The sequence below is a fragment of the Hoplias malabaricus genome, chromosome 3, assembly GCF_029633855.1.
Source record: "Hoplias malabaricus isolate fHopMal1 chromosome 3, fHopMal1.hap1, whole genome shotgun sequence".
NCBI classification, from domain to species: Eukaryota; Metazoa; Chordata; class Actinopteri; order Characiformes; family Erythrinidae; genus Hoplias; species Hoplias malabaricus.
In genome coordinates, this window is record NC_089802.1 from 42,878,200 (window position 1) to 42,902,742 (window position 24,543).

The 24,543-nt window shown below is 39.8% G+C and overlaps 1 protein-coding gene across 2 annotated transcripts in view; it reads right to left on the reverse strand.

Moving 5' to 3' along the window:
- The window catches only part of slc38a3b (solute carrier family 38 member 3b), a 47,700-nt gene that overhangs the window by 11,455 nt on the left and 11,702 nt on the right, over positions 1 to 24,543 (reverse strand). The window contains exons 1-7 of one of the 2 annotated variants that reach the window (XM_066663644.1): positions 16,145 to 16,321; positions 6,959 to 7,102; positions 6,429 to 6,446; positions 6,220 to 6,301; positions 5,674 to 5,789; positions 1,261 to 1,334; positions 873 to 965 (exon numbers count right to left, since the gene is read on the reverse strand). In XM_066663644.1, the coding sequence (XP_066519741.1) occupies positions 873 to 965; positions 1,261 to 1,334; positions 5,674 to 5,789; positions 6,220 to 6,301; positions 6,429 to 6,446; positions 6,959 to 7,062 (487 nt within the window). In that variant the 5' untranslated portion in view covers positions 7,063 to 7,102; positions 16,145 to 16,321. Of the gene's footprint in view, positions 1 to 872; positions 966 to 1,260; positions 1,335 to 5,673; positions 5,790 to 6,219; positions 6,302 to 6,428; positions 6,447 to 6,958; positions 7,103 to 16,144; positions 16,322 to 24,543 lie in introns of those variants that run through there. The other variant, XM_066663643.1, reaches the window with a different exon arrangement.

The following is a 24,543-nucleotide window of genomic DNA, read 5'->3' on the forward strand; positions in this document are numbered from 1 at the left end:
GGTACACAGTCAGCAACGTTGTGCTTACCACCTCCGATACAAAGCTGATCACCGTAGATTTCAGGAAAAGTATTAAGTCGGACCACCTCCCCTCCACATACATGGGGAAGCAGTGGCCTGTGTGGAGCACGTCAAGCTCCTTGGAGTCCACTTAAGCCAACACAATTATTAACATAGTCCCTTAACACCTTATTACTACGCAAGAGGGACTGTGTTTCCTGAAGAGGCTGAAAAAGGCTTAATTCTCTCAAAAAAAAAACTCTTGGTGAACTTCTAGCGCTGCAACATTGACAGGGTCTCATACACAGTCTCATAGAGGAAGAATCTGCATAGCTCAGGCAGGTGGCAGAAAGGATCGCTAAAGCTGACCTCCCCAACCCAGACAGTGCCTATGTTAGCCAATTAAAGAAGGAGGCTGGATGCATCAGCAGAGACACTACACACCCTGGGCACTGCCTGTCTGACCTGCTACCATCTGGCAAGCAGTACAGGGCTATCCACTCACACGCAAACAGAGCGACTTCCCAAGAGCTGTGGCCTCATCACACTTCACTGACTAACCCATTCCCCACCAACTGTCACCTTTTTTCACACACATTTTTGCATAGTCATGCCACATTTTCAGATACAATAAACACTGTGGTTTTATTTCTTTTCCTCTCACTGCTCATACTTCTTCTTATGTATTGCTGCTTTGAGCAGAATATCACAAAATTTTGCTGTATGCAAATATAATCACAATAATGCTTCTTATATTGTGATCTTGTTCTTTCTAACCTCTTTTACTCCATCAGTTTAATGAGTTAAATAAGCTACTGAGTGTTAATAGCACATACTGGGCTACAGACTAATCCAGTTCACATCAGTCTCACCTCCGATGTTCTGCAGTGTGATCGCAATCCCAGCAGCCATTTTTCCAGGTGTCCCAAAGGCACGGTAACCCAGCTGCTCATAGGCTCTGATTCCTGGAAACCAGAATGTGAAATCAAATCAGAAATCACCAGAAACCTGATCTGGCGAGAACACGTACACAAAAAATCAACTGCCCAGCTCCACACAGCTGAGAGAGTGAGACAGATCACACAGCACACACTTCAAATATTAATCATAACCAGTTGGTTGACACTAGGAGCAATAGAGTTAATTCTATGTATTAAATACACCATTTTATATATGATTTTCTACATCGTTTACATGTTTAATGATAAGAATTTAGGTCTAAGTCTCGGCACTATTAATGAGGGAATAATATCATCTTACCCACAACTCCAGATGCTTTCAGCAAGAGGTGAATGGAATAACACGAAAGGGCAGCAACCGCAGTGAGGAGGAACCTGAGGAAAGACAATTTAAATACCACAAAATACATCACATTAATGATGCTAAAAAAACATTAAAAATAATAATAATAATAATAATAATTTCATTTATCATATATTTTTTGTATATTTTCATAGTGTTTTTACTTTGAACTGTTATCTTTATTGACTGTTGTCTCTTATCTTGTATTTATTGTTGCTTTTAATGTAATAGCAGTTATGCCAACAAAGCTACTTTAAATCTTGAATCTATACTTAGGTAAAGAATTCATTTTTGCTTCCATTTTGCTTTTGTTGTATGTCAAATACAAACTCATACAGCAATTAAATTGCCTGGTCAACAATACAGAGAATAACATTTAAATTTTCAGACTTAACTTTTAGTATTTCCACAGGTTTTCTTAAAGGAAGATGCAGCCTAACACTGACTGAAGCATACGTTTGCAAAGCTTCTTGAAATAAGAGGTGATGGTATCAGACTCTTAGGGGTGTGAATGGGAGACTGTTTCTCCATGAGTTGAGTCTGTAGTCTGCACAATCAGGGGTTCAGCCAAGTCTATTCAGTTTTTCTAACCATGGAAAATAAACAGAGGAATCAGTGTGAAGACCACATACAGTTTAACACACTGCGTTGTCTTTCATCCCCTGTAATTCCTCCTGTACCAGAACTCAAATGACCTAGCGCGATTAGGCCATATTCAAAAACTCAAAGGTCTTTTGGTTCTTTGTGGGTCATTAATATGCATTCATTTACTTTTTAGTGCTTTGGAACACTCCAATGAATTTTGCAAACACATGAAACCAATTCTCTACAGTGCCAAGAATGCTTCACTCATGGGAAATGCTTGGTAATCAGTAGTTCCATTACCAAACACATCAGCAAAAAGCTGAAAATGGCTTCCTTTCAGACTAATGGCCACGTAGTGGCAATAACAAGTGTAGGTGTTCATAACATTTTTAAATTGATCAATTTCTCTAGATATGTGGGTTTGGGCCCACTCTTTGGCAAAGGGTCTCTTCCCATAACCCTTTGTGCTTTCAACCCAGTGTCAAGGGAAGTTGACCCACTGAGTGAAGAGCAAATTGGTCATCACTCAGCATTCTTCAGAGGTCAAAAGTTAGAGTCACCACCTTTCCCAGACCTCTGTAGACAAGCATAGTTAGCCCATTGATGCCCTGATGTTCTTTTACTGGAGTGTGGACATTAGCAAAAGCATGTGAAGCCAACGCAGAGCACAAGGGCCGATAACTGAAATTCCATTTATGTGCTGAAAAGCGGTGGTAGGAGAGGTTGGATTTGCCAACAATTACGGGAAGGCCACAGCTGAATCAATGTTTGATTGCTCCCATTGATTCGTATACCTCTGGAGAATGTGGTAGGAGGCAGTTAAAAATCTCAAACTGCACAACTCCTGTGAGAATGGCGATGGGAGAACTACTGACCTCAGTTGGCCTGCTGCAAAATATTTAGGAATAAACTAATTCAGCGGGCCGTATGCTTGGCAACAGATACTGGCAGTCCATATGTGTCCAAGTAGGAGGTCAGTCTCACCTTTCAAAGTTAAAATTACTTATCTGTTTATTTATTTATTTATTTATAGCTACATGCATATAGTGCCTTTGCTGACACCCAGAGCACTTTACAATCAACACTGAACAGAATGCCATCCTATTCAACACACACACAGAAGCAGCAATACTCTCTGCCATGAAAGACCTGGAGGACTGCATTAAGCACTTGGGGGTTCACCCTGGATAGAGTACCAGTCAATATCTGGGCATATACACATACAGACATTAATTCAAACACACCAGGACAGTTTTTTTAAGAAGTCCAAATGTTTTTGGACTGTGGGAGGAAACCTGAGACCCTGGAGGAAACCCACGCAGACATGGGAATAACATGGAAACTCCACTCAGATCGGACTTAAACCCAAGTCTGGGAGGCAAATGTGCTAACATCCAAACCACCATGCTGCCCTGAATGATCACTGGATTAGGAACACCTATCTTGTATCTACACTCATTGTCCAAGTTATCAGCTCTACTGACCACACAGGAGCTCTACAAGGTGGATGAATATTTAGTGTATTTATATTGGTTCACACATGCTACATACATACATGCTTCCAAAAATCCTTTAAAATACAGCTGAAAATAACCTGAGAAGAGCAACATTTACTCCATTTTAGTAAATATTTCAGTCCAATGGCTGGTGCTTCCATCTTAAGTTATAAATTCCAAGCCATGCCTCATGCGTCCAAGGCTGGAAATTCTAAAGAGCACAACTAACCCCGCTCTCTGTGCAGTTAGGACCACGCTCACTCTCCCCATCACTGCCCACTGACAGTTAGCATGAGTGTCTATCGGCTGATTTGCCAGAGCTAGACAGTTTGCCTTCCCCTTTAACAAGTTCAATGGAATTGCATCAGTTGACACTTGAAATGAATTCATGCTAGATTCATGTCTCAGAAAGTAAGTGTTCGTCCCCACCCTCAAGATGCAAATAAGTGGGGAGAAATTTTGTCAAAAACTTTTAAGAATTTAAGGTGTCTTGTGGATGACCAGGGCATTTAAAACTTATATAAAATATTTGATTTTTTTTCCCTCCATACTACACCACAGTGTATGCTCAAAAGACAGACAATAAATGTGTGGTTTATGGGAATGCAGGTGAAGGTGGGTACAGTCCAGGTAAACTGACCAATGGTGTCCAGTCTTACGTATCATGTCCGGAGCTTGCTTTTAGCCGAACCATGTCAGGCCAGACAGAGCGAGTATTCCAGCTACATGAGGGTTTCCAGGCTTCCAGGTAATTGGAGCCGTGGTGTCTGGTTCACTGTAATGTGCCTGAGTCTGGGGAGTGGGGGATGCAGCTTCTCTTGTAAAGGAGATATGGTGCCCATGTATAGGGAGGTGGGAGAGACGTTTGCAAAAAGAGGGGTGTGGTTTGGAGAGGCTGGATAAAGACTATTTCAGTCTTCAGTCTTTCTAGGTGAAAAGGGGCATGGCCAAGAAATGGAACTTTTAAGGAGGAGGAGCCTAGTCTAGTAGACAAGGCAGGGCCATCAGATGGAAAACTTTTAAGGGGGTGGTACACAGTGGTCCTGCAGCAAGCTGTTTGACATCCTGCCAGACAAATTCACCTCCCTCTTTAGGAAATTAGGGCGCTGCTTGCGACATGTGGCATTCCTACAGGTCAGAGTGTGCACGCGGTTAAGTAGAGGGTTGTATCTATTTGTAAACTTCTCTGAATATCAGCAGCCACACAAAGCATTTAGCACAGAGATGTAGAATTTTATACCTCAACAGTAAAAGAATAAACTAAGGATTCCATTTCAAAATGAATTACTTGAGGATGTGACCACTGTGGACAGACATTCTCTGCTTAGGTACAGCTGGTATAATCATCATACTAAAGTATGAAACCGTAAGGTAAGCAAGTAAATAAAACATATTCATACAGCACTTTTCACAGGCACAAGACACAAAATGTATTACAAAACCCAACATGAAATACACAACACATTACAGAAAAATAAAATACAAATAAAGAATCATGGCAATGACATTGCTGCCTGGTCGATTAACCAAATGCCTGCTTAAAAAGGTAAGTCTTTAATAGGTTTTAAAACAAGGGTCAAAGTGTTCCACATTTTAGGAGCGACAACCTCAAATGCTCCATCTCCATGAGTCTTTAAACAAGCACGTGGTAGGTTTTAATTACTCCACCTAGACAAAACGCTAATACAAAGGGACAGCTGTTAAAATAGGTGTGTCCATAGTGACGGGGTAGGTAAACTCCCTCTTAATATCCTTAATCACCCTGTTACCCTTATCAGAGTCTTATATCCAACGTGTTGAAGTGAATAAACAAATATATGTTTTGAATTAAAACTCCCGAGCTCATTTGCAGACTGTATTTTCATTGTTGTTGGGGTTTGATACATGAAGTCGGTGAGCACTGACAAGCTGGATGACTGATGATGTTACTAACCTGTCATGTGTGTGGTGTGTAGATGCAATCCTTTACATATGAACTGTAGCCAAACATGTCAAGCCAACAAACTAGACTTACTGTGGAAACAATGATATGCTACCCTACAATTGCATACCAAGTTTTTGTTTCAATTTGGTGAAAATGGCTGTTGTAAGAAGGGCTTCATGAGCAAATGTGAATTGAAAGTATGTGTCATTTGCTGTGCACAGATAAAAGCTCTACTTCTGTGAAATGAGGTGTAAACCCAACAAACAGAAGTAATTTCAGCTTTGATGTGAGTCTATTATCTCGTGGTATACGCAGAGAGAAATACCCTTGTTTGTGTCCATCTGAGGAAATTAGATTCAGACTTACAAAAAGAGAAGGATGCCTGTGTTGGACATGGCGTATGCCAAGCCCAGGATTCCACTGCCCATGATGGCATTGCCAAGATTGAAGACAGACATGCCAAAGGAGGTCTTCCCTTCGAACTGATGAAAGAAGTGACAAGTGCTTTGATAATGAGTCCATAAAACCTATGCAAGTATACTCCACAACTGTATTAAAACTTAATGAATCTATACACTAATTACTTAAAAGGTCAAACTGCTTTCTTAAAGCTGGTTATTAGAGTGCAAATGGACTAATAAATTAGTAATGGACTTCTTACTAGTACACAGTTCATTTCCTTCAACTCAGTATAATCAGTCCATGTGGTAGCATTATGGTCATTGTTTTCTTATTGCTTGCATATTTATTAAAATAAGAACACACACAGTTGTAATGAATGATTTAGTAATGTGGGGACCAACAAACCTATCTGCTAACATTTCACTCACATCACACAGCGGGTATGATGAGTGTTTGACTGTGCTCAGATCATATCCCATGGCATTGGGATGAAAGGTCATACACACTTACATCAGTAAAATGTGTCTTCTTGCCCCCGCCATTGGGGATGAACTCCACATTCTCAGCCAGGTTCCCCTCAGGATCATCAAATCTGTTCAAACAGAGCATGTCCTACTTCATTTATGTAATCACTTTGAATGCAGGCCATTTTAAATGAATACATTTAGCAGCAAGAATCAGCTTAAGTTGGTATGGGCTACAATAAATCTGCAACATACCTGTTTTGAGTACCATTTCTTTAGCGTTGTCAGAGAGTGAGAGAGGATCCATCATCCAATGCAAATACAAAAACAAGGCAAACATGCTTTTAGACATTCCAGCAAGTCAATTTCAGTTTTTAAGCCTGACTACATATTTGACATACTGTAAATAAAAAGGTACATATATTACACAGTCCATACACTTGTGCTTAAAGTAGTCACACATTATGTTTTGACAACATTTACAGCATAGTGCCAGGGAGTGATTGCTATAGCAAAAGCGCATTGTATATTTTCAGCCAAGTGATATTAAATGGCCAGTTATTGCATGCTGGAAAACTGTAGAGCAAAAAAAAAAAGCCACTCTCATTTGAAATAGCAAGAAAAACTTTAAATATAACCAACTTTTTTTTTTTTAAATAGCAGCAAGAGATACATGCAATGTAATTAGTCTTAAAGTAGTCTTCCCAAGTAACTGGTGAAGGCAAATCAAAGAGACCTATGTGAAATTTTGCTTATGAGAGTGATGCATGAAATGTTGGTCTTACTGGTCTTCCTCCAGCAGTGCCTTCATCGGCACGTTCATGTCGTCCCCAAGATTATGACCTTTCCCGTTGGCCAGGACACTCATCTCTGATTGGTCGAGCTCCATGTAGCACTGGTATTATACCTGTTGGTGTGCGGTGGGTAGTCTGTTAAACAGGGAGACGTTTTTTAGAAGAACACGTTTAATCTCCAAATACGCAAGTTAATAGAGTACCATTACATTTATAAAGAGATGGGTTTATCCTGTTTCAGGAGAACACATAATATATAACCAACAGTCTTTAGACTCACTTGTTCGGCTGAATTCCCACAGCAGCAATGAGAGCAACTTAATGACTGTTATGTGACTTTGATAATAGAGTTTGCAACATAAATTTATCATAATAGTGTGCATCATCACTACTGGATTTTATTTGGTTCATAAATGGTGCATATTAGAAAGAAAAATGCAAAATGTGTGGGGTTCCCACGAGGCATAAATGTAAGCACCATCTGTATCACAGTAGATTGCTAGTTTGATCACTGTTTTGAAACCCAGAGATACCCCAGACATCTAGGGGAGTCGTCTCTCTCTCTCTCTCTCTCTCTCTCTCTCTCTCTCTCTCTCTCTCTCTCTCCACCATCAGGAAGACCATTACTAGCCAATATAGGCACCTGTTACAAATATAGGCCAACTTCTTGTTAACAATGAGAGTCTGTGTTTTCTTCCAAGTGTGTTGCGCTCCAGTGGTGTTAGTGACTAGCAAGAAGCTGTAACTGGCAATGACTATAATTTGGAGAGAGTAAGAAAAAAACATTTAGAAAATAGAGATACTAGGTTTTTCCACACCAACAATGAGGTGTAAACAATTTGATGAGGAGTTATGATAAAAGACACGTCTCATCTCAGAACAAATTGTTCTGACCATATATTGACACTGCATACTCTTAAATGCTGAGTCATGGTGCAATGAGAACTATCAGCCAGCAAGAGGCTCAGTCAAATGTTATTAAAGATGGTGGCGGGATAATTTTACATGTATTTATACACTAATAAATTTAGCACTGCACTGTACACTGAGGGTCAGAGTGGCATGACAGTGAAGGGCCAGGGCATTCTGCTGGCAAACACAAAAGGTCATTGCACGGTCAGGGGCGATCTGAGCTGTAGCAGTCAAACAAGGTTAGGTTTCGCCACTCAACAGTAACCGGAAGCCACTCTCCATGTAAACTACTTGGGCAGTGGCTTCCGGTTACTTTTGAGTGGCAAAACTTAACCTTGTTTGACTGCAAATGAGGGGGTCAACACCTCTCAACATGTGCGAATGGGAACAGATAGGTGATGGCATGTGAGTGAGCAGTGATGGTCTCATGGGAATATTCTCCTTATTTCTATTTACTGACCTTCACTCTTCTCAGTTTAAGAACATGAAGACGGTACATTTTATGCCTATGTGAAAAATAGCTCTGGGAATTAGTTGAGGCTTTAACATCAGCATGGAGTTGAGGCTATAAAACATCAGTTTAAAGACATCAAAGATATTAAAGAGCCTCTTATATCAATACACGCACTTACATTCACACAGATGCTACTTATATTAAAATACATCAGTCAAAAATGACTAATAGTCTATCAGAGCTAAGAAAAGAATGAGATTTTAAAAACAGTGAAAGTAATTCATACGCCAAAAATGGGGAGACTGATAGAGTGCTTCTAAACTAAAACACTTTTAGTAGCATCGCGCTACTGATTTAACCACTGACCAGTGAACATTTCTAGAAATATATCACTATAAAGACATACCAGCATGCACCTACTCTAAAGTTGCCATACCAAATACATAGCATAGGATAAAGTACATAAAGCCACCATCAGCAATGGGATGTGGAGTATTGGAACTGTGCTCTCTGACTGAGCTGGATGCAATACCTTTGTGATTTAGAGTGGTGTCCCAACGTCTAACGTGAAGCCTTCCCAGAAGAGCATAGGCTCTACATCAGGAACAATTAACTTCACTTTATATAAAACACTGGATGTGCAGGTGTCTACAAAATTTAAAAATCACTCAATACACAAATAGATTTGCTTAATGTCTATCCTATTTATTCTTTCTCCCTCACAGACCACAGAAATTCTGAAGTAGTCTTCTTAATCTGTGTAAGTGTAGTATGCCATGCATGTTACATGTTTTCCCTGGAGTATATCCTTGAGGTTTAGTTACTTATCACAAAAAGAAGCCTTAGCAGTTCACATAGAAAGTATAAGATATGTCAGTTTTGACTGGTTTATGAATGAGGCATAACGCAGTCAACACAGAGGTCTTTAGTTTTAGCTCCATGCCCCCAAACCTAGTGGCATTTTGTGCAGTCATGATTAGATTCAGTAAAAGGTGGAATTGGAGATCACTAATAATAATAAAAACTGACAGGACAATTTACATTCATTAATCTTAAAATAACAGCAGTAAATCCAGCCTGTTTAATTCTAGGCAATAAATGAATATTGGAAAATGCTCGTGTAAAAATTAAATGTGCTTGGTTTTGGTATTTGAGCCCACACTGATGCCATACTTTGATCTCACTAAAACAAACAAAATGCAAAGAAAATGTACGATATGAGCATGTTAATGAAAATGCAATTGGTCCCCATTCTTAGGTAGTGACAAAACCTTTTATGTCATCAGAAAGGCATATTGTCAAACAAGTTGATCAAATAAGTTCACATTGGCCAACTACTGTATTAAGAGTTATGATACAGACTTGAGCAACAGTAGCATGTCAGGATAAAGGACAAAACCTTCCATGCTTCTAGTGTGGACAGTGTGCCACTTCAGCATTTTGTGCACAGAGGTTGATCTCAGCCAAATAAACACAGTCACACATGGGATCTGGAGTAGTGGGAACAGCCTTGTGCCCTCTAAATGGATCTCATACCATAACAAGTACCTCGTCATTTTAAGAGCAAGATGAGCTTCCACAAAATACTCCTCATAAATATCCAATTAAAGCAAATCACACTTACGAAACCAAGTCGGAGAAACAAGCTACGGGTCTTGGCTTAAAATAACCCCTCTCAAAATATCTGGACATGGCTCAGGGAGATCATATCAAACCACACCAGGGCTGCTATTAAAAGCTATATACAGGGGGGGGGGGGTGTACCTTAAACAACTTATAAGCTCATAATTACAGAGGATGTTTTTCACAGACACAAACCACACCATTTTCTTAAGAGGGATGATGCTATTTATTTCACTGATTTATTTATGTCTCATAAGCTGGCACTTAAAATCAAGGCTTATCTAGCAATGATGTTTGTGTGGTATTTAAACTTAAAAGTCATAATCAATGTTTACACGACCATTTCCCCACCTTGGTTTATCCCATAGTATTAAACAGGCTGTTGGCTCTGCATTGAAGTGGAGAATGTAAACAAACTCTGTCTCACCGTCTTGCACTGGACCTCATTGGAAAACTATCACTAAAACCTAAAGTAGGTGGATGGATCTAAATTATAGGTGGCATCAAAAACTGTTTTTGTGATTTAAAGTCTAATTATGGAGAGCAAGACCTGGCAAGTCAATATTAGCTATGTTCTGAAACATCATTTATGTTAGTTATACTTTATTAAATGTGAATTTAAAAAATCAATTGTTCCAATTAGGACACATTTAAGTGTAAAACTGACCAACGAGGACTATTTATCCCCACACATCAACACATCTGATCAGACAGAGACTTGGTTACTATCCTGAAACACTAACAGAAACACAAGGGAAGAGGCTATCAAGCAGAGTCCATTAAAATGTCGGTCAGGTCGTGCAAGTTGGGGTAAAGACGAGCTGAGGTAAAGGCTCTAAATTTGGGCTGATGATGACAAACCATGGAAATATATTTGGGGGCGGGGGAACGGGGAATTAAATTTATAATATTCCTTGTGTTCATAAACCACTCTCACTGTCGGATTTTTCTTGTAAAACAACCATATGTAGCAAAGGAGCATCCTGAAAAACTAGAACTAGCTGATAATACCATAGCTGAAGCAGGATAAGCAGGAAAAGAAGCATAAGGATGGCAAAAGTGGAATATATGCCCAATGCTGCAGTGCTGATATTCAGAAGTATAAAATATACAGGCTGTGCATAAGGATCTAAATGCTCAAAATGTTCTTAAACCTTTGCTCAGCTGGTGAGAACGGGCTGAATGAAGGAGCACAGTTTTATGCCAGCAGTTTTTGGCCGGTAACGTTGGTGATTTTATTTTCCTGTTGGTTCATGATGTAGTAAACTAAAAATCCACAAGACAGATACATGTTTTTAACTGCACTTTGACAATGTTTCTATTCAGAAGTGTAAGTGTGATGTGGCACATGCTAAAAATCACAGAACACATGAGCTTAAGTGTCAATATATTCAAAGTAATTAAAATTTGTTCTTTTAAAAATTTAAGTTCTCTGATTTTGGGGTGTATACAGTTAGCTTAACCAGGCCACAGCACCTAAGGTCTGAGTAATAAACATCCTGTAAAAGCATATAATTGTGGTGTAAATCGATAAAAAAAAATATTTAATCACATAGACATTGTGATTAAATAATTAAATAATTATTTAATCATTATTATATTATATATATTATATTAATTATTTAATTATTTAATTAAATAATTATTTAATCACATAGACATATATATATATATATATGAGACGAGAAAGGGTCAGGGAGCAAGAGAGAGAAAGAGTGAGAGAGAGTTAAATATTTAATTATTTTGTTTTATTCCATGTTTCAGCATAAAAATAAAGTAATCTCCCTTCAACGGTAGTGATGATGTGTTTACATCACCTAATAACCTGTCTCTAGGCTTTGTGAAACAAATGAAATATGAAAGGAAGTTATTTCCAAATTTGGTAAAATAGTACATTTCCATTTAAAAAAACTTAGTAATCACAGGCTTTAATGTGTTATTGTTGACAGCACTAGTTTATATGGATTCCAATCAAATTTTTCTCTTAGTCTAAAATTACTCCAATGCAAATGTTTTACAAATGTATCAGGGAAAAAACACACTTGAAATGCTGATTAGCCAAAACTCACAGAGAAAAAAAGCAAGTGTCAGTGCACTGGCCTGAACCTGCTGCAGCAAAACTGCTGGTGTACAACTGTGGCTCTGGAGACAGATACTTTGTGACAGCTGGTGGATACTGACAGTAACTAAAGAAAACTAAAAACTTGCATGATTCATTAAAACAAAAGAAATAGTGTTCATTCAGGTTTGGCTTGGTGTAGTGCTTGTGAAATTCTTTGCAAAACAGAAGACCTGATGGCACCTCTAGTCTCTGGATATGTGGGTAAAAGGATCATATGTTCCTCCAATAATCTAAATATAATAACATGATATTTGTGCCATATTGCCCACTCTCATGATGAGAACATGATGATATTCAACGTGACCCTTACAAATGCGTAACAGGCATCCCGCTGAGAGCTAATACCATGAATTAGCCCAAGGGAGAGCCAAAACACACTCACTTTTCTCCCACACAGCGGGGGAGTCAGTCAGTTAAGGTGAGCATCTGGCTGTCCAAATTTCAACGTCAACAATCCTGAATAAATGGAAGTGCACTGCCCTCACAGTGAGCAGGCAGCAAGCAACCTGCCTAGGAAACCCAGCAGTGGCCCTGTGGAGAATATGGTAATTCCACATCATTTTTAAACATGGTGCAATTGGATAGAGATTCAGTGCAGTGCTAGGGACAATATAATACTTAATAATCATTATCAAAATATTTGCTGAATACTGTAATATAAGACACTGTCCTAAAAAAGCCACCTGTCGTACTGATATCAATCATTACCTTTTATAACAAGCATTTATCACCTAATTATAACACTATGGTGCAGCAGTCAGTTTCAGTGACATTGCATGTGTGGAGCATCTGACAAAGAATTTATGTCTTATATGCACTCACAAATGTGAATTCACAAAGCCTCTGTTAAACCTGTAAATTTTGTTGTTGTTGTTGTTGTTCATTCACCGGAGCACCCCTAAAAAGTTGTTGCTATTGTTGTTTTTGTTACACTTTTGTCTGTGCCTGTGAGGCGGGAGGGCACAGTGGATCACCAACCAAACCAGATGATGATCACATACAACTTGGCAAGTTTTGGGAATGTCCAGTGCAACTGTCCTGGACTGAGCACGTAAGCACAGATCCCAGAGGCTGGGGTGGACACTGGGAGGACAATCTAAAACCCACACAGGTGGTGATGAGAGCCAAGCCTTGAACCTAGGACCCAAAGTCCCCAGTGTAGTGCAGCATTTTTAATGTATAAATTGTCAAATGTTGATCCATTAATTCTAATAAACGTTATTAATTGGGAACAGATATGGTCTACATTTAGTGTATAAAGATAAATGCATGTAACGTAGACCTTTGCAGACAATGTACAATAAATCAATCATTAAATAATCAACTGCTATTGAAATGTGTGAATATGTCGACCCTTTTTTTTAATGTTTAAATGAAGCTTAGTATGATGTATAGGTTTATAATCAAAAGTGTGTACTCAGCCTAGAAAATTTAAGTGTGCAAGAGTCATATCTTGTTTTATCCACGAAGAGGAACCTCACAACTTTAAAATACATTTCAGCACCTGAAGCCACACTGTGGTTTATTTAAAAATACTCTAAACTGAAGATTTCTAACAAATCACACTGGCAGTTAAGGCTAAATTTCACTCAGAAAAAAAAAGAAGTGCGTCATACCCATGCTAATGCCCAATTTGTTTGGCAACACATGGAAATTGCAGGTTTGAAAAAGCACACAGGCTTCAAATCATGGTCTTACTTCACATAACAATACACTGATTATGAATATATAATACGATTGACACTAACACTGACACTAACACAGATACGAAATGCATTACAGAGCACGTCTTCAGCATATCTCGCTGCTCTGATTTAAGTTCCCACCACAGCAATGCCTGACCAGTCACTCCAAAGCAAACAAACAAACATCACATGACAAGGTCAGGTCCAGAAGAACACAGGTAATGTTTGTTCAACCACACTGCCTCAGACTGGTCCACACACCTGAGCCTTTCTCACCAAACCGGACATAGCCCCTGCCACCAACCTATCAGATACAGTTCACTGACTCCTTAATTCTCAGTACACACATGAACATCGATCGGCCACTATTTACATCCAGGGCAGAGTCTGAGGAAGACGGCAATGAGCTGATGCTACACGTCACAATGTCTCCACTTCCCAGATAGAGGAGGGCTTATGTGTTATCACTAAGTACACATAGAATATACTGTGAACGATCTGATTCAATGAATGAATTATAGTTACCAGCAAAGAACATCTTTTCAAAGGCAGAAAAATAAGTGGCTGAGTTTCAGTTCTCAGAATTATTTTTTTTCCCAATGTTTTTCCCCAGTTAAGCTGCTTTTGCACATGTATTTTATCAGTAATTTTGGTTTTCTGAGAACTTGCCAGGCTGTATTTTTAAGGTTAGGCAAGTCTTGTGAATAAAAACGTCATCTGAGTTTATTTTCTTTTTTTTTGCGGTTGGTTGTGCATGATGAGGTCATCACAGCAAGTATTAGTGTTTATAATATCATTTAAGGGCTGAGTGAATGACAAGAGTCTTCAATATTACCAGTAAAGCATCTCGTAAATAATCTCAGTTTAAGAGCAAAGTGGACTGTAGACCACTAAGACCCAAACCCATATGTCGCTATAAACCATTTCCATTAAAACATGTCCAGAACCCAAAATCTACACAGTGGCTTCCCACTCTAGCCCTAACCTTTAACCCCAAAGCCTAACACATAGTCTCAGATGAAGACCCTCTCAAATGACACTCTCTGGCCATCTGCTGTTACCTCACAACAGTGAGATGAGTCTGGCGCTCTTGAACGTTCATTGCTACACTTTATACACAGTGCTCTATTTCATCTGAATGTCAAGTTGACAAATAGACTGATTTAAAGCATCTCACACCAAATGATCATGACGACATGAGCACAACACAACACTTGCAAAACTCTCACGATACGCTCCAAACTCTTGAAAAGTCATTAGGTCCAATTCCAGTTGGACAGGGAATTTGTTATTTTTGTGACATAAAAAGCAACATTTTGTACCAGTCTTATCCACCTATGCAGTCTCACATCCACTCCTCCAAACTACAGTAAAGTTATGAACAGTGTCTCAGCCTTGGTTGAGTTTGTTATTGAATGGCAGCCAATCATAATACAGCTTGTTTACATATTTCAGTCCTAAAAGAACGTACAATGCATTAATAAAAAATAGGGGCATACAGGTCATGTAGGTTAAATATGTATGGCTGTATAAACATAATAAAGAAGACCTGGGTTGGAAATGAATTCTAGAGAAATGCAGAAAATTGGGGTTTTAACATAGAAAAGTTAAACCTTTCACACGAGGGAACCTCATACATAACAAAACCCCCTTTAAGCGTCTGTCGTCCCTCATTGTGCATGAGAATAGAGCACATGGTCAGTAATTGCCCATCCACAACCCTGTGTGAAACAACCTCAGTAAAGGAGCTGGGTTTTAGATTATGCGGACAGAGCGTGCCCAATTTCACGTGCCGCAAATCCTGAGGTAAAATTTCTCATGTGAAAACAGAGCATTAAACATTTGAGTTATAGTTTACACTTAGAATAATTCGAATTAAGGTGCCCCCTTTTGAAATGTCAGTGGTTTAGGTCTTAATTAAAGATAAAACCTCGTGGTTTGAGGTATTTAAAGACTGGAAAGACAAAGACACAAAGGGAAAGGAGGTGTTTCTCTGGGGACTTCTCTTTTAGGTTACGTTAAATTATTAGGGTTGCATTTAATATAAATAAATGTAAAAACACACCCCACTGGGATGTCGGGTAACATTTCACAGTAGATATGACTCTTTCTGTAACGGTTTAGATCAAACAGTAGGCTACTAATTCGAATTTTCAGTTCCACCTTAAATACTGCAAGTGCTGCAGCTTTTAATGTGGAAGGGGAATTCGAATAAGAAACCGAACTCAATTTTTTAACTGTTTAAAAGTGTTTAAAAGCAAATAAAGATATTTAATTTCAGCGCCACCAGCAGCACAACCAGTCATTTCCCAAACTGACCTACACCTCAATATTTACAGATAAGTGCATTAACACTGATAATACTATCAGGTCAAGCTTACCGCTCTCCAAAAAATACTAAAATCGGTCTGACTTCCAGGTATTTTCCTCTGTTATTGTAGAGCTGCCTTTCCAAAGCTCTTCTCTCTTGTTTTCCTGTGTTTTTCCTCGCTCCTATTCTTCTCTGGGCAAAGCTTAAATGCTCTTCTTCACCTCTCCTCTTTCCCTCTCTCACTCTCTGTCTCTCCCTCTCTCTGGTTATAATACTGTATTTGAAATGAAAATCTTTGAGAATATTTGGCAGAAAAGGGTGGAGCTATACTCCAGAGGGCAGTGTCTCTATGGGGGTCTCCTCCCCTTCTCCCACCCACAATTAACTTCATTCAGCACATTGTGAGTGTATTGACTGAGGGGGTGGGTAGTGACCATTTACACTCAGCTACACTACATGGACAAATGTTTATGAACGCATGCCAATCCTACATATTTTCTAAAATCAGTAGTATTAACATCTATTTATTAGGGGTGCCATAGTTAAGGGATGTTTAAATGCCACCTTTTCTTTTTTAATAACTAATTAATTTTCATAGTTTGTCTCTTGAATAATCCGTAGTTGTAAGGGGAGATGGCTATCATTCCTTAGAGAGTCTGGCAATGCAAAACTAAGTTAATGTAAACAAAGACAATGCATATCACAACATGGAACATAACCAACAATACACAAAATACTGTCTAAAATGATGTAATAATATGTAAACCTGAATGGTACATAGTTTATACTGTCACATAAAAGTAAAATAGATAAATATAATGTGTTTGCACCTTCTCAGACATTAGACTCTGAACTCTAACTGTGCGTTCACACTAGCAAGTGACAAAGCGACAAGCGTCCAGTCATTTCCTCTGGAAGAACGCTATTTGTAGCAGCCATTCAGTGACAAGCAGCAAGCGACATGGCGACAGAGCAACAAGCAAAACATCAAGTTGAGTTTTTCTGAACTCTGTGAGATATGACTCAGTGAAGCAATGTTCTAAATGATTGGCTGCAAAAAAAAAAAAATTTGAACCAATGGTAGACACAGGGTCTGATGTTTGGCCAGTTTCTGCCCTCTGAACACCCACCCAGCACTTTTATGGAAGAATGTGATGCATTTTCTTGGACAATTTCAATATGCCATACTCAGCTGTGGTGCTCCCTTTTTTTTGCAGTGGCTATAGGCCTAATATCGTGGTTGTCTCCAGCAACTCAGAAGCGAAATGCATTATTCATTGAAGTAACAAAGAACATTGGTTCATTACCAGGACACTAATGGTGCTCTGTAGGCAGCTCTGTTAGTCTGCAGTGATATCAGAAATGAGGTATAGAACAGCAACATCGCTGTCTCCACTCATAACTCTTTTGAGATATGAAGCTGGGTTCAGCTTCTAATAGAACAGCTTTTGGTTCCAATCGTCCAGTTTTATTTTAAAAGTTGGAGTTGCTTCACTATTTACATGGAAATTGAAGGGAATTCACAAGCTAACTCCTGACATATCTGCATACTGCTTGTGATGTCTTATGCTGGTTAAGTAAAATGTCAAAACACATGTAAACGCCATTAAACTAAAACCCCTTTCTCACATGAACGGCAACTCAGAATATATATGCTAAGTGCTGAAAAAAATAGATCCTGAAAAGGGCCCTGGTGATCCATATTCTGCTTGTCTGATCTAGCATTCCTGATTCAAGTCATGAACACATTAACCAGCTCTTCACCAGTGTGACTTATCCCAAAGGTTTTCTGTTCTAGTTCACACTGGCAGTTAGAGCATGCAATTCAACTGGCAATGATTTTCTATGGACATTATCTATATATGTATATATAGACAGTGTCTGGATGTGTGATATTCTCCACACTGCAGCTGTCTTCATTCTATTTGTGCTGAGGAATGCTGCTTGACTCCCTGACCAATCAAGCAGTCGTAGGTAATCCACACAGACATCAACCTGTATAGAAACACATACATATTTTTGGTGCGGTGCATGTGTTTATTTTATTTGATGCAAAGAACTCACTCACTCACATCTATACTCACTCACTAAATGTGACCACATTTAGGAGCACTATTTCTCACTGCTATGGCACATTAAAGAACGGCTTTACAAGGGGGTGCTATTTAATGTGTTGTGATGAAAATTATTCATTTAATGATACACTATAGTTAAGGCAAAATGTTACATATACATTAGGTCAACTTACAAACTGATTTTTTGCTATGGAACTCTACACATTTAATTTCCCCATATTAGATAAATGAATGTATATACCTTATTTTCACAAGCAGTCATTTAATAAATAATAGTTAAGACAATTGATATTCATTCATTCATTCATTATCTGTAAGCGCTTATCCAGTTCAGGGTCGTGGTGGGTCCAGAGCCTACCTGGAATCATTGGGCACAAGGCAGGAATACACCCTGGAGGGGGCGCCAGTCCTCCACAGGGCAATAATCACACTCACACATTCATTCACACCTATGGACACTTTTGAGTTGCCAATCCATCTACCAACGTGTGTTTTTGGAGTGTGGGAGGAAACCGGAGCACCCAGAGGAAACCCACACGGACACATGGAGAACACACCACACTCCTCACAGACAGTCACCCAGAGGAAACCTACACGGACACAGGGAGAACACACCACACTCCTCACAGACAGTCACCCGGAGGAAACCCACGCGGACACAGGGAGAACACACCACACTCCTCACAGACAGTCACCCGGAGGAAACCCATGCACGCACAGGGAGAACACACCACACTCCTCACAGACAGTCACCCGGAGGAAACCCACGCGGATACAGGGAGAACACACCACACTCCTCACAGACAGTCACCCGGAGGAAACCCATGCACGCACAGGGAGAACACACCACACTCCTCACAGACAGTCACCCGGAGGAAACCCACGCGGATACAGGGAGAACACACCACACTCCTCACAGACAGTCACCCGGAGGAAACCCATGCAGGCACAGGGAGAACACACCACACTCCTCACAGACAGTCACCCGGAGGAAACCCACGCAGACACAAGGAGAACACACCATACTCCTCACAGACAGTCACCCGGAGGAAACCTACGCAGACACAAGGAGAACACACCACACTCCTCACAGACAGTCACCCGGAGGAAACCCACGGATGCACATTGCACCAGTAAGATCATGTGCATCCAATGGTTCAAACATTGTGTCCTGAAGGCGGTGCCATGTATCAGGACGACAATGCACCAATACACACAGCAAGACTGGTGAAAGATTGGTTTGATGAACATGAAAGTGAAATTGAACATCTCCCATGGTCTGCACAGTCACCAGATCTAAATATTATTGAGCCACTTTGGGGTGTTTGAGGAGCGAGTCAGGAAACGTTTTCCTCCACCAGCATCACGTAGTGACCTGGCCACTATCCTGCAAGAAGAATGGCTTAAAATCCCTCTGACCACTGTGCAGGACTTGTATATGTCATTCCCAAGACGAATTGACGCTGTATTGGCCGCAAAAGGAGGCTCTACTCCATACTAATAAATTATTGTGGTCTAAAACCAGGTGTTTCAGTTTCATTGTCCAACCCCTGTAGTCTGAGGTTATTTATTCTAACAGAGGACACTCCTGGAAAAGACTAGGCTTTTGTGCATATCATGTGCATATTTCAGTCTAGCCTTTTTAATTGACATGGATTCACTACATAAAGGAAAATATATATATATATATATTTTAAAACCTTCTTATAAAGAAATTTGACTCTAATGGTATAAAGTACATTTTTACAAACATTATCTTCCACAACAAACATTGCATTTTGAACCCAAATAGAGTACAAAAAATATTGTCTAGTTTACAGTCAATCAAAAAAAACCTGATTGACTCAAACACTCAAAAACTCAAACACTCTCCACACTATTACACTATTGACAATAACACACTATAATCGTTTGCGGTGCCAGCTCATTAAATTCCCATTAATTTCTGAGCCCAGCTCTTCAGCTCCTTGCTCTCATCTCTGAGGCACTGCTGAGTGCATGAGCAATTACTTCTCTATTACAGAGAATAACAGCAAACCGGGCAGAGCTGTGTGTGTGTGTGTGTGTGTGTGTGTGTGTGTGTGTGATGCTCACAGTAAGTGGTAAATTCATGTCCAGCTCAGTGCTCTGCTCACTGCAGTAATTGCTTTAATTGAATAGCTCTGCGTTTGCACTGGTCCATCAATGGATCTGCCACTGCCTGAGTGACCACAGCCCTGTTTACTCAGGCCAAAATACCCGGAAGTTATCTAACTCCAGGGGCAAAGGAAGTGTATCAAGCAATCTGTAATTTCATGAGAACTCCTGCTGCCAAGAAACATTCAACTCATTAGTGATTCTTTTTAAGGCTTTCTTTAACATAGAAGTGTGACTGGTTTTGAACAAGTAGGTTCATGTGATTAAACAGGTACATGTTGGAAGGTTATAAGGCTTTTCAGTGAGACTGGGATATAAAGATTGTCTTACATTTAAAGCTTTGGGTCCTTTTTTTGTCTAAAATAAAATGCTAAAATGCTCCAAAATGGTCAGTGGTGTGATCCAATCACAAAGCATTTTAGTCACTAAACAAATGACACACAAAATAGGAAACATGTAGATTATTTTACTCATTGATATTTGATGGCAGGGCGACACGGTGGTTCAGCAGGTAGTGTTACAGTCAAACAGCTCCAAGGACCTGGAGGTTGTGGGTTCGAGTCTTTCTCCGGGTGACTGTCTGTGAAAAGTTGGGTGTGTTCTCCTTGTGTCCGTGTGGGTTTCCTCCAGGAGCTCCCATATCCTCCCATGGTCCAAAAACACACAGTAGATTGGTGACTCATAAGTGTTCGTAGGTGTGAATGTGTGTTGTCCGGTGAAGGACTGGCGCCCCCTCCAGGGTGTGTTCCTGCCTTGCACCCAATGATTCCAGGTAGGCTCTGGACCCACCGCGACCCTGAACTAGATAAGCGGTTACAGACAATTGAAGAATGAATAAAAAATTCAAGGGCATTAACAAGGTAAAGATAGCACAGCACTTTCAGCAGGAAAGAAAAGGACCAGGAAATGGTACTTTAACACTTACACTGTTTTTTTTCTCCCCTGAAGCACCCTGAGAACTACTGTTCTTGATACACAGTCTGCATGTTCTACAGACCACTGCAGCACTGTAGAGCCTCACGATGATCCCTGAACTCATTGTTTAATATGACAATTTATCTTCCAACAGACTGGTTTCCATGGAGATAAGCAGACACTGGGTGCTTTTTATTATGGAACAACAATAACACTGATGTGGATGCTGTCAGCCTGAAGAACTTGCTTCATTACATACGCCAGTGATAATGCCATCATTTTAAGCTGCATTCTGCATTATATATCTGAACTCTCAGGCTGTGGACATGAAAGGACATCAGGTTGCTGTGGAGACCTTACTCTCACCTAAGGCAATGCAAGCAGAATAGACTGCGGTTATCAGATGACTGATGCCCGTTTAAAACCAATCAAAAAACTGATGTACAATAACCCATATACAAACACGTGACACTACAATTGTCTTACTTCACCATCCTCAGCTGTCTTCTGAGTTTAAATGGAGGCTGGAGGGATAGGGCAGCACTTCAGAAGCATCAGCCCCAAGAGGAAATCGGCACACAAGCACAAATACTGTTTTCCTTCAGAGGCTTTAATTCTGTTAATCTCACATGTTGGTTTTAACGTTATTTATTAACAAATATTACCTTTACTATTATTCGTACTACGATATGAAGTTACAGAATGTAAACGATGGGAGCTTATAAAACAAGAAGGAGGCAAAGTTTGCAGGTGATAGAATGATTAACCACTCAGAAAATGCTGTGCTGCTGTTAACAGATTGATGGGTTGTTTTTTTCTGAGTGGCTATAAAGCTAGTTAAGCTTAAAAAAACAACACCATGCGAAAAATACAAGCAAATGACCTCATCATTCCCAGCCATCGATCCACTGCAACGTCATCATGAATGTGCTGTTCCTCATCCAGTGTTCATTAACATTGTACAAAGATCAGAGAGGACCTGTTCCTGGCCCTCCTGGATTGCACAATTAATTTTGCAAGAGCAGCTTATTTATTTTCCCATGACTCGTTGTGTACTTTTTGTAGAGCCAACAGGACACATCGGGTTATTCCAAAACTCAGCTCAACAAAAGGCTGACAGATGTAAATCTGGCCAATGCACTGTACTTCATAATCATAAAAAAAAGTTAATATGTCATGACATTGTGATTTTATAAATCTAGTTTAATCACATGTTAGTAGGTGAATTGGCGACTCAAAAAAGTGTCTGTATGTGTGAGTGAATGTGTGTGTTGCCCTGTGAAGAACTGGCGCCCCCTCCAGGGTCTATTCCCGCCTTGTGCCCAATGATTCCAGGTAGGCTCGGGACCCACCTCGACCCTGAACTGGATAAGGGTTAAGATAATGAATGAATAAATAATCGTATTCTCTTGGTACATAACTGTATTCTTCATTTTCAAGTGGTTGCTGAATCACTTATTCGAGATACTGCTAAAACATGTAATGACTTATTTGAAGAATGTTATAATATTGCATAATGTTTTTTCATTCATTCATTATCTTTAACCACTTATCCAATTCAGGGTTGCGGTGGGTCCAGCGCCTACCTGGAATCATTGGGCGCAAGGCAGGAATACACCCTGGAGGGGGCGCCAGTCCTTCACCTGAGTCGCCAATCCACCTACCAACGTGTGTTTTTTTGAACTGTGGGAGGAAACCGGAGCACCAGGAGCACCCACACGGACAACACACCAACTCCTCACAGACAGTCACCCGGAGCAGGAATCGAATCCGCAACCTCCAGGCCCCTGGAGTTGTGTGACTGCCACACTACATGCTGCACCACCATGCCGCCGTAATGTTTTTATAGTGGGAAATATAAGATCAGAACGAAGAAGTTACAGAATATCAGTGGTAACTCTAAGCGTTGGTCCTGTCACAGAGAGATCGTCAGTTCTATCCCCCAATGCCTTTTCTATTTGTGTGTGTAGGACATCCCTCCATTTAATTTAATTTAATACATTTATTTTAAATTCAATTAAATTAAATTAAATGGAGGGACACCCTACACACACAAATAGAAATTTCCCCATCACTCAGCTAAATGTGAGCCAATGCAGGTATTTTCTGGCTTTTAAAAAATGAAGCAGTTAATGTTCTCCTCCAAGCATTTGGACCCCCAATGAATTTGCAGTAGCGATAGTTGTCTTATATGATTCTTCTTCTTGTTATTTTTCTTCTTGGTCATATATTGTTGCTGTCCAAAGAAAAACATGTATCTCCATTTTTGTTTATTTTATCTTTACTATATCATTTAAATGATGTCAACTGAGCTGTCCTTCACATTGTATGAAATGTTCCAGATGAATGGACCAATAGAAATGCCCCCAAATTTTTTTTTAATATTGACTTCTATTTCTAAGATAAGAAGGTTTCTTCCTTCTCCTGTAGAATTACTATTTTGGAGATAGGTGTTTATTTGCATTGTGACCAAAGAAGACATGGCACCAGATGCTGGGAATATAAAGCCCAACCAAGGATTCACCTGAGAAGCAGTGTAACAGTGTCCAATACCCTTGGGATGATTTAGTGTAGTGTAGGTAATCATAACTAATTACTCAACATCAGAACCTGACCTCACTAATGACCTTGTAGCTGAATGCAATCAAATTTGACATTTGTCAGCTGTTCCATACTGGAAACAGCATCAGCAATGTTTTAGTCATTGGGAGAGGTTAGTGAACTCTGAGAAACTCAAAGCCCTGGCTTGATATTTCACAAGCCGCTGCTTTCGTGGTATCAGTCCATCTGTTTCCAGCTGTGTCCCCGTGGCAAGCTCTTATTGCGCTCTGACAAATCACAATGTTGGGCATTAATTGAAGCAGCATTGGGGCAGAGGTCACATATTCACAGCCTCACAGCCACACAGCTGACTGCTTCTCTCAGACTGATCAAACACATTCTGCACCTCACGGCCTGCTGGCACACAACAACAAGGACTGTGAGCATGTGTTGTCAATATGCAGAATTATGGGGCATCAGTGTACCTTTTTCACAGCTTTTAGCTTAGAATAGTTATGATTATGGAAGCATATCTGCATCAATATTAAAAAGAAAATTTAATATGCAAAATTGCAGTTTGAATTTAAATATTCCACACTTACTCGCCAATTTGAGCTCAAAATTCAATTACTCTGTTTAGCCTTACAATTGGGTAGACTTCTAATATTTACACAGAGATTTAAATGCTTTATGAGTGGGGTGAGTTGTGCCAGTTTTTACTTAAAGTGATTTTAAAGCGAGGCCATGACAGTAATGCTTCCAACTAAAGCATGTACATATATTTCAGGTTTTGGTGCATCCC